Source organism: Rhagoletis zephyria, unplaced genomic scaffold (assembly GCF_001687245.7).
Source record: "Rhagoletis zephyria isolate East Lansing unplaced genomic scaffold, Rhagoletis_zephyria_1.1 Rzeph_scaffold_01055, whole genome shotgun sequence".
Lineage (NCBI taxonomy): Eukaryota > Metazoa > Arthropoda > Insecta > Diptera > Tephritidae > Rhagoletis > Rhagoletis zephyria.
Window position 1 is genome coordinate 2,060 of NW_016158139.1, and position 11,215 is coordinate 13,274.

The following is an 11,215-nucleotide window of genomic DNA, read 5'->3' on the forward strand; positions in this document are numbered from 1 at the left end:
TCCGTAAGAAATTTGCTCCGTGTATGTAACTTTGCCGCCGATATTGTAAAATACTTTAAGGTTTTTAGGAATTTAGTCTGAAAGTTACCAAGTGCTTTCGGAAGTTACCAAACTACCAAAACAGAATAAAAATTACCAAGTTTGGTATCATTTTACCAAAGTGGCAGCCGTGTGTGCTTTATGCTCCTCACGTTAAACGGTGGGTGCACCCAGTACTTTCTCCTATTATTAGCTTTTTTTCTTTGATAGTGTTGCCAGCCACACAAAGATTATAAAAAATGTGCACATCTACATAATGCAAAGAAAAATTTATTTTACTCGAATACAATGAGGTGGGACTTATGCCCTTGAGAGATACCGACTCCTTATTTGTAGGTTTGGTATTTACCGCTGATGAATAACAATAAAGAAAAATTAACTGATTAAGTGGTTTTGTTATTTTTAATAAAAATAAAAAAAATTTCAAAAATACAGATATCATCGAATGAATTTGTACTCCATAAAATTTTAAAGAAGAGCTAATGTTATCTTGTAATAGTATCCTTACATTTTTGTAAAGTTGTATTCTTATTTGTTCATTGCGCTTTTTTATAGCATTTTTTATTATTATCCGTCTGTTGCCAACCAAATATCCGAGGTGCAATCTCCGCCCGGGTAACGCATTTCATGGGGAAGTGAAGGTCCATGCGGTTCATTACCAAAGTCCACAAGAAATTCCTCATTAAGCTTCATGCCTCCATTTACCACATCAACGTCTATTAAAACAATGTGTCCGCCTTTTTCGACCATTTTCGGATAAAACTATGTGAGAAAAAGATAAATTAATTTAATTTATTGATTGGTGACAGGTAACAAGATAAACAGAAATAACATCAGTTGACACGATTTCGCATAGTGGTGCGAAATTAAGTCAATTGACATTATTACCTTTTCAAAAGCGAAATAAAGTAAAAAAAAGGGAAATAAAGTAAATGACTCAAATGGAAAAAATTTTGTTATTGTATCCAGGGTTGCCACTGCTGAAAAAAATATTTACCATCCACTTGAGAAAAATCTACCAAATCTGGAAAATATCTACCAATAAATTTTGTATAGTTATTTTAATAAAAACTATAGTTTTGTTATTTTTTTATTTATTTTAATTAAACTATTTTTCTATTTGTTTAGTTATTTCAATAAGAATAAAAATTGTTTTTAAGGAACTTTTTATTTAACTAATTATACGGTCATATTATTCATATTATATTAGTCATATTATTGGCATATTCGCAGTTTCCTTCAACCAAAAGCGGAAGTGATAAAACTAAAGACAACAACGAAACTTCATAATTTGAAAAACATATACAGAGACTCAAAAAAGCACTTGCTGATTTTTTTTATTATTCGCAATGTTTTTCAAGAAAAAATTTGGTGCTGCTTTAACTAAATCCATAAAAATTAAGGATTCAAACTATATACATTATTTGGAAAAATTCAAAAAATTTTTGTCCAAATTTCAAATTTTTTACTCTGAATTTTTAGAACAATTTAAGTTAATACTTGACTATAGCTCACAATGTAATTCCCGCTGATTTTTTTTTTTTTAATTTTTTGCCGCCAGTCTTTTGTGTTTTTATACCCGAGCGCACTTGTGCACAAGGGTATATTAATTTTGTTCACATAACGGTTGTTTGTAACAGCCAAAACGAATACATAAATGATCAGGATGAAAAAAGAAACCGATTAAGCCATGTCTGTCTGTCCGTCCGTCCGTGTACACGATAACTCGAGCAAAAATTGAGGTATCTCAACGAAAATTGGTATGTAGGTTTCCCTTAATCCAAGGTACGTTGGTATTGAAAATGGGCGAAATCGGACTGTAACCACGCCCATTTCCCATATAACGGTAATTTCCAGAAATACGAAAACTGCGATATTTTAGTAACTACTGAAGATAATTCACTCAAAATTGATATTTCCAATAATTTTTAGACGAAAAATAAGAATATTATAAATTTTTGGAAAATGGGCGTAGCCACGCCCACTTATGGTTACATGTGTATATCTTGGTAACCGCTGCACCAATTTCTTCCAAACTTGGCACAGTTGTTGGCCTTGGTACAGCATAAAAAACCGCCGAAACTTTTTAAAATCGGACAATAACCACGCCCACATCCCATATAACGGTAATTTAGAGAAATACAAAATCTTCGATAAATCAGTAAATATTGAAGCTAATTTATTCAAAATTGATGCTTGCAACAATTCTTTACCAAGAAATACGTTTATGGTAAAATTTTGGAAAATGGGCGTGGCACCGCCCACTTATGATCACATATATGTATATCGGTAACCGTTCTACCAATTTGTACCAAACTCGGTATAGTTATTGTGCTTGCCACATATAAGCAAGACGTTGTAAATTATTGAAATCGGACTAAAATTACGGCCGCTTTTCATATAACGGTAAATTTCAGAAATGCTTGAAACTTCAATATTTCGAAATTTAAGGACTCTAATTTACTCAAAATTGATACACCCCGGCTTACCATCTAGCGGTAGGTTTCGGAGAAAAAAAATATTTTTAATACTTGCGCCGGGTATTTAATGTTCGGCTCCGCCCGAACTTAGAATTTCTTACTTGTTTTATTTAACAATTTCTATTGATAAAAATGGCGTTGATTTAATTTTTTTTTTGCGAACAATCATATTGCGTCATTACATACCTGTCAATATTTCTTTATATGTATTTTAATAATCATTTAAAATATTTAGGCAATCAAAAGCTCCTCGGGATTCCAGTAAAATTAGTTTTGAATGGAGCACGATATGTTCGCCTAATCTCGATATACATTTATACGTATGTAAGTATATAAAAAGTATGCAAAGAAATTTATAATATGAAGATAACTACGAAAAATAAATCGGGAACGAAAAGTTCAACAAAAACCTACCAAAATGAGAAAAAATTTACATTTTTACCAACCCAAATTTTTTCTACCAATTTTGGTAACAATTTTCCAAAGCGGCAACCCTGATTGTATCGCACGTGAGATATGAATGTTGTTACAATAAACATTGCACCGTAGGTGTTTCCATATCTAGATTCTAGATGAATGAGGTTAATGCCAAATCATCAGTGCTTCCATCTAGACACAAGAATATAATAAAAACACGTTGCGAAGATCCAAACCCTAAAAGAGCTGGAATACGAGAAATATTTGATGAAGAAAGTAGAAAGGACCCAGGACTTCCAAAACATGTTTCGTTTCCATAAATAAAGCGAACACTATTGAATGAACACTTTCTTTCACACTATTCAAAAATCGTGCAAAATGCGTTTTTCTCCTTTTGGTTGTTCTTTTGTCTAATATCAATTGGGATTAACCGTTATAAATTATGTACCTGTAAAAACATTAGAATGCATTAACTAGATCGCTCTCACCAGCTTCGCTCAGTTTATAAAATTTCTACGTGATACATTAGGTGTAATTTATTTTAATTAAACTGAACATAACATCAGTCGGGATTAACCGTTATAAATTATGTACCTGTAAAAATATTCGAATGCACTAACTAGATCGCTCTCACCAGCTTCGCCAAATTTATAAAATTTCTACGTGATACATTAGGTGTAATTTAATTTAATTAAACTCAACATACTAAAAATATGCGAAAAGCAGAAGATTTTAAATTTTTTAAATATCTTCAATTGATCGTGTAACACTCGAGCAATTTGATAAATAGGCATTGAAATTTTATAAATTGTATATTTTTGAAAGGGGAAAGGTGTGTTAAAAAGAAAAACAATATGAATAAATCATATTAAAGGTCTGAAATCATGAAAATGCCTTCAAGGAAATGGCAGAATTAAACCTTGTTGCAAGTTCACATGGGAAATCTGCTTACGACCTGATTGGAATAAATTTTAAGAGATTACCAGCTAGAGCAAGTGTTCAACTTCTGATGTTACAACAAATTCGTACACCCGAAGCCCTCTACCAATGGGCTGCTGTATGTTTCCAATGGGATGCCTGTAAAAAATAACTACAAATAACTTTTCAGTGGACTTTATTTCGACTATGACCACAGTATACCAGTAGAAAAGTTTTTTGTTTTTGTAGCTGTTTCGTGGTGAAAGTCCTTTATGGGGACCAAATTTCCCCACAAGAAATTGAGCGCATGGTTGCTTTTGCATGCCAAAAGAAAGAATATTAGAAAACATTGATAAAAAGTCTGAGATAATACAATTATATTCTACTAAAAATAAACCCAATAATGTGCGCTAATTAGATAATGCGATAATCATCTTTTACAAAATAATATTGCGGATGAGATTGCTCTGAGCGCTTGTGTTGTTTACCAAGAAAATGCAGCCCTGTTGGTTTTTATTTCTGTATCGCATCGCGGTGAGTTTCTATTTCTTGGTAACTCGGTTTGTGAAATGGTAAACAAATTATTGAAATTTATTTATTTGATGTGTTTAACATTTGATTAATGCAATTTTCTGTATAGTCTGAAAAGCTATTAATTACAAGCACAGCATCAACGGTGATTGTAAGAACTACTGCAATCCCTGCGGTTTTTCCTCTTGGTAAATGCGTTCTGGTCGTGACCAAGGGTGGTCTCCCAAATCAGCTGGGAATAAGGTTAGTTATTTTCAATTTTATATCTTTGTTCGTCGACATTATAGGACATGTCATCATTGCATTGTTGCAGAACAGAACGCCCCAACCACTGCTGTGGTAAATATGTACCAGCAGTACTGCCCACAGCCGTCGGTGCAGTGATTTCGATAGCTGAACAAACGCCATCTGCTGGGCATTCCCACAGCTTGCTGACACGTGTGAATGCAACTGCCGCTAAATTTGGTTACTAACAGTGCAATAGTGCCATGTCATTGGCAAAAACACTAAGGGATGCTAGCATATAGAGGTTTGTAAAGTTTTTGGAATCGAAGAACCTACTCGAAGAAGACCATGGCCGCAAACCTATTATGAAACATCTTCTGGCATGCCTTTGACAATCGTTAAATCTTACTAATCTTATCTTACTAATATTATAAATGTGAAAGTTTGTATGTTTGGATGTTTGGGAAATCATCACGCGGAAACGACTGAACACATTTGCATGGCATTTCGCACAGAGATAGCTTATGACCTACAGTGGAAAATAGGCTAATTTTTTGGAAGAGTTGCCACCTGTTAAAAAAGTTTAATTGAATTAATACGCGGAAACGACTGAACACATTTGCATGGCATTTCGCACAGAGATAGCTTATGACCTACAGTGGAAAATAGGCTAATTTTTTGGGAGAGTTGCCACCTGTTAAAAAAGTTTAATTGAATTAATATGCGGAAACGACTGAACAGATTTGCATGGCATTTCGCACAGAGATAGCTTATGACCTATGTAGGAAAATAGGCTACTATTTTAAGAGTTATCACGTATTAGGAAAGTTTAATTAAATTAATACGCGTAAATGACTGAACTGATTTGCATGGAAGTTTTCACACGGATAGCTTATGAGCTAGGTTGAAAAATAGGCTACCTTTTTTAAGAGTTACTACCTGCTAAAAAATTTGAATTAAATTAATAAGCGGAAAAGTCTGAACGGATTTGCATGAAATTTTGCAACCAGATAGCTTATGACCTACAGTGGAAAATAGGCTAATTTTTTGAAAGAGTTGCCACCTGTTAAAAAAGTTTTAATTAAATTAATACGCGGAAACGACTGAACAGATTTGTATGGCATTTCGCACAGAGATAGCTTATGACCTATGTTGGAAAATATGCTACTATTTTAAGAGTTATCACGTATTAAGAAAGTTTAATTAAATTAATACGCGTAAATGACTGAACTGATTTGCATGAAAGATTGCACACAGATAGCTTATGACATAGACTGGAAAATAGGCTACTTTTTTAAGAAGGATACCTGTTTGAAAATGAAATTTTGCTCAAAGATGGTTTATGACCTGGACTGAAAAATAGGCTACTTCCTTAACCGGGTTTCCGATCAGAACGAAATTTAGTACACTTACTACGGATTTCGGAAGGATAGTCTTAGACTGAAAGTAAGTCCGATAACTCAAGGCCCCTCCCATACAAATTGGAATTTTCATATTACATACATATCTCTGGAAGTAATTGTGGGAGAGAACTGAAACTTGGTATAGTGATATGTATGTGAAATCAATGTTGGCATTAATCGATTGATGTTTTAATTAGTTAGTTGATTCGATTAAATTCAATCTGATTACAGTTAATCATGATTAATTTTAATCCGACTAAACAGTTAATCGTAACCGCGATTAAAAAATTAAATTTATTCATTAACTCTTAATTTGATCAAGTAGGTTTGGTGATTAATTAAGTTATGCTGGAATTTCCCTGTGCACACAAAGCAAGTATAATCCGGTGTGGCTAAGTCGGGTTTCCTCATCAATCTAAGCAATTTGGTGTGCATTTTCATTAAGATATATACCAACAAACGTTTTACAAACTAGGTTTGTAAAAGTTCCCAGTTTATGTATTACTAATAACAATAATTATATTTTTTTATATTATGTGCTTTTTATAAGCGTAAAATACAACATAATTACTATAACTGGTGTTTGGTTTCAAACTCGGACAAAGTAGACAAATTGATCAGATTTTATTTTTAATTGGATTAACGATTAATGTTTTAAATTAATTAAACGTAATCGCAGCCAGCGATTAACGATTAAAAAAATGTTATCATTAATCGTACAGTTGATTACGACTAATTAATTTTAATCGTCAAACGCGATTAACATTTTAATCGTTAATTTTTAATCGTTAGTCAGATTAACAGTTTGCCAACACTGTGTGAAATCATGTTCATATTCACGGAGAAAAATGGACATTTTTGGAAAAGAGGCGTAGCACCTTTCATACTGACTGAAAGTTTCATATTGCGTATCTCTTCAAATGTTTGGGGTAAAGCACTCAAGCTTGGTATGGAAATACATATGTATGTATGTATGTGAAACTAATACCATACTCATGGAGAAAAATGAGAGTTATTGGAAAAGGTGGTGTGGCAACTCCCATGCAAATTGATTTTTCTATGCTGCATATCTCTGGAGGTGTTTATTGCAGAGGACTAGAACTTGGCACCGAGATGTGTATACAAAATTAATTCCATACTCATGGAGAAGAATTTGCGTTATTCGAAAAGGAGACATGGTTCCTGCCGTACAAAGTAACTGTTTTATACTGCTTATTTCTAAGGGTGTTCATGGTAGAGTACTGGGACTTGGTACTGGGGTATGTAAAATCAATTCTAAATTCATGGAAGAAAATTAGGGTTATAAGAAAAAGGCGCGTGGCACTTCCAGTACAAATTTACTTTTTCTTGCACATATCCCTAGAAGTGTTTGTAGAAGGATACTGGAACTTGGTATGGAGTTGTGTATACAAAATGTATCAATTGCTCATGGAAAAAATGTGAGTTATTAAAAAAGGAGGCATGTCGCCAACATACATACTAAAAACTTCTTAATACATATCTCTGGAAGGATAGAAAATCTCTCGAAGTATTTTAAATTTGTTATGGAGATTTATTTTATAAGTTCCGTACTGACAGAATAAATTTCATTAAATGGAAAAGGGAGAGCCGGGTTCGGCCTTATAATCTAAAGCTCTCTTGAGGCATTTGCTACAGTAATGAGAAGTGGTATTTTATCAAGGCCAGGTTACTAAATTTGAGTTGGAAATATTAGAACTCGCCGTGGCACCTCCAAGAAGGTTACACGTTCACGAGTCGTATACCTGGAAACTGTTTAAGGTATACTTAGAGGGATTGATATCTTTCGTATGCCTAGCGCGCAGACGAGATTTTATAATTTCATAGTTTTAAACGGCCTAAATACCTTAACTCGCTTAAAAAATAACGAGCTGTAACGAAATGGGCACAGAAATAAAATCTAACATCATTAAATTATTTTTCATATGTGTATAAAAGCGGGGGGTGAAACCCGCGGGTATAAGCTAGTATATATATATACAAAGTGTTTGTCGTTCTGCAGAACGTGCATGCATATTCAATTCCGATTTTATGGGTCGATTACGGAGGACAACCGAACTTCAGTTGGTTGCCAGTGGCTGAAATGGTATTACAGACGGCAACTAGCAACTAAAAGCTAGCAACTGAGTTGCTATATTGGCAACTGCATTTTTGTGGCTGCCGGGAAATTTTGATTGAGATACTTTATTTCTTTTTTCAGCTTTTTTTAATTTGTATCACCTTGAACTTTATGAAACTTAATTATTGCTATTCATAATAAAATACATTTTCATTTCAGTGGCGCTGTCCATCGGCAACCTAACTGAGGTTCCGTTGCCATCCATGATTCAATAATACAAGGTTAGATAATTATTGACAGCTGATATATCTACGTGAATTACGTAATTTATATGTTAAACTGCAAAATGACTCAAAATTAAAATAAGACTACTATGAGATTGATGTAAACGTCCATTGCTTATGTTTGCATTAGTTAAATATGCTTCATAAGCATATACAAATAAACATATTGCACAAAAGCTTATACTTTTATTTCACACCAAAGCTACACTGTTTCCATGTAAATTTGCAAAGAAGCAACACGGTGCCACTGCTAAGGGAGCGGTGCGAGAGAGACAACTGTCAGTTTATCGAACCTTGTATTATTGAATCATGGTTGCCATCCATAATCGATTCATAAGTCATAATCGCACGAACTTATCAAGGCTATCACAGAATTCGTCGTAGTCCTATCTATGAAAATGTTGTTGAATTCGAGTAGCTACGAACGCNGTCATAATCGCACGAACTTATCAAGGCTATCACAGAATTCGTCGTAGTCCGACTTTTCGTGAAATCTATGAAAATGTTGTTGAATTCGAGTAGCTACGAACGCAGCGTATGCTTTGAATACACACGTTCATAACAGTTCCTATTCAGTCATCGCTTTTTCGTAGATTTTATGAAAAATCGGACTACGATGGAATTGCACGAATAAAATTCATAATTTGTACATAATATGTACATACATATTTACCAAATGAATTTAAATCACCCACAGTAAGTCCTAAACATATAAATGACTAAGAAGAAAAATAATAAATAACAGAAATGTGAATAGTATGTCGAGAAATCTCTAAATAGCAGCGAAACTGTATCTCAATAATAAGTAATTTTAAGCATAAAATACAACCGACTTCAATGCGCATTCGGGTCATTCTGGTTACGTAGACCCGACTGTCCTCCTTTTTTTTAAATCCTTAAAAAAATTAATACGTATTAAGATACATATTTAAAGATGTTAAGTAAAAATAAATAAAGGAAAACTTGTTCGTGATATCTCGACCAAGGTGTATTCATGATAAAAAAATTTGAAGGTAAAACCACTGAGAGGCAGCCTGAACATTGTTGAAGTTTGCTAAAAAGGTGTTCGCACGAGGCGATTTTGCGTTCAACTTTTGCTTTCAACTCACGCAGGGCTACACGAAAAAAAATTTGAATTGCTAAATATTGGCTGGCACCAACTTTGTTGAAAGCGATTAGTTGAAAGGCCGTTCAACAAAAAGGAGAATGCAAAGTTGAACAATTTTAATATTTTCATCTTTTTGTTTTACTTTTATTTGGCATTTGAGTTGCTCTCAAAGTTTCAATTTTATAAAGTAGACAAACTTAAAAAAATAGATGATGGCCGACGAATTGAGCAAGCGGTTTTTCCTTTAAATTCTTGTATCATGGGTGTATTAAACAAGATGTTATTGACAACTCAGTGCGGCTCTCTTTTAAGATACTATTATGTCAAAAAATATAAACAAACGATTCAAAATTCATACAACTTTTTTTCAATTTGACTTTATAGAATTGTTCTTCTGAGAGCAATATCAAATTCAATTACACATTGTTAAATACATTTTGATCTCTACCAAATAATATACTTCCTCTGTAGAATTTTATGAAGTGTTCCAAAATTCGCTCCGAGCGCGTTCACTGTTGATTATATGATTTAATTCGTTTGTCAAACAATTAATACTATAGTTTGATCGGAGTTAATATAATCTTCAGTAATTAAATATATTTTATTAAAACATAAGCTTATTAGAAATTATTTAATCTTAAAATGCATATTTTATATCGTGTTCCAAAATTCGTTCCGAGCGCATTCACTATTGATCTTTTGATTCAAATATTGTTTGTCAAGCATGCAGTAGTGAAGTTTGATCGGAGTTTATATATTCTTCAGTAATTAATCATATTACTTTGAAATATAAACGTATAATATGGTAGAAAGTTAGAAATTTGTCTTAATATGCATAATTCGCCCCGTGTTCCAAAATTCGCTCCGAGTGCATTCACTATTGATCATTTGATTTAAATAATTGTTTCTCAGGCATTCAGTACTATAGTTGGATCGGAATTTATATATTCTTAGGTAATTGATCACATTTTATTAAAATATAAACCTTTAATAGGGTGGAAATTGTGAAATTATTTAGCCTTAACATGTATAGTCGGCCAGAAAACTGCTACTACTCGTGAAAACTTACAATAAAAAGCAATTTAGATGAAAGTAGTAAATATTATTATTAAAACTAGATCCATATATAAAACATTTTACATCATTCTTTTGAAATAGATAAATCGGAATATATTTTTACATATAAGATAGTTTCCATTTAACTCATCATCATCATACATATATATTATTTCTCTAAGGGGTTTTTTTGTTAGTCTCCCTTTTTCTATTTTCCTATGCAAGCAGTTCCACTAATGAGGTGTCATTTGAAAAGTCAGAGGTCCCCTGAGTGGTTATTAGGTAATATTAATGATCATAACACCTCTGAAGTAAAGAAATTTGTAATTTTATTTTTGTTTTTAATTTACCACTGTTAAGCCACACTAAAGGTATTTTGTACTGAAGCACTATTGTGACTGCAGCATCGCATAGTATACGACAGTGGTGGGCGCACACATAACTCAATAATTAAAGGTTCGTTAAACTGACAGTTGTCTCTCTCGCACCGCTCCCTTAGCCGTGGCACCGTGTTGCTTCTTTGCAAATTAAAAAAAAATAGTAGCTTATGTACGTGGGAAATAGAAGTATACGTTTTTTGTGCAATATATTTATTTTTATATTCAAATAAAGCACAATTAACCAATGAAATAATTTACAAAATTCACGTATAAATAATAACAAATTCATTCGAATTC

At 33.0% G+C, this 11,215-nt stretch overlaps 1 protein-coding gene across 1 annotated transcript in view; it reads right to left on the minus strand.

Moving 5' to 3' along the window:
* Nucleotides 1–422: 422 nt before the first annotated feature.
* LOC108362618 (selenium-binding protein 1-A) overlaps nt 423–11,215 on the minus strand; it is a 156,893-nt gene continuing 146,100 nt past the window's right edge. The window contains exon 5 of the mRNA XM_017615675.1: nt 423–801. Within this exon, the coding sequence (XP_017471164.1) occupies nt 607–801 (195 nt within the window). The 3' untranslated portion in view covers nt 423–606. The remainder of the gene's footprint in view (nt 802–11,215) is intronic.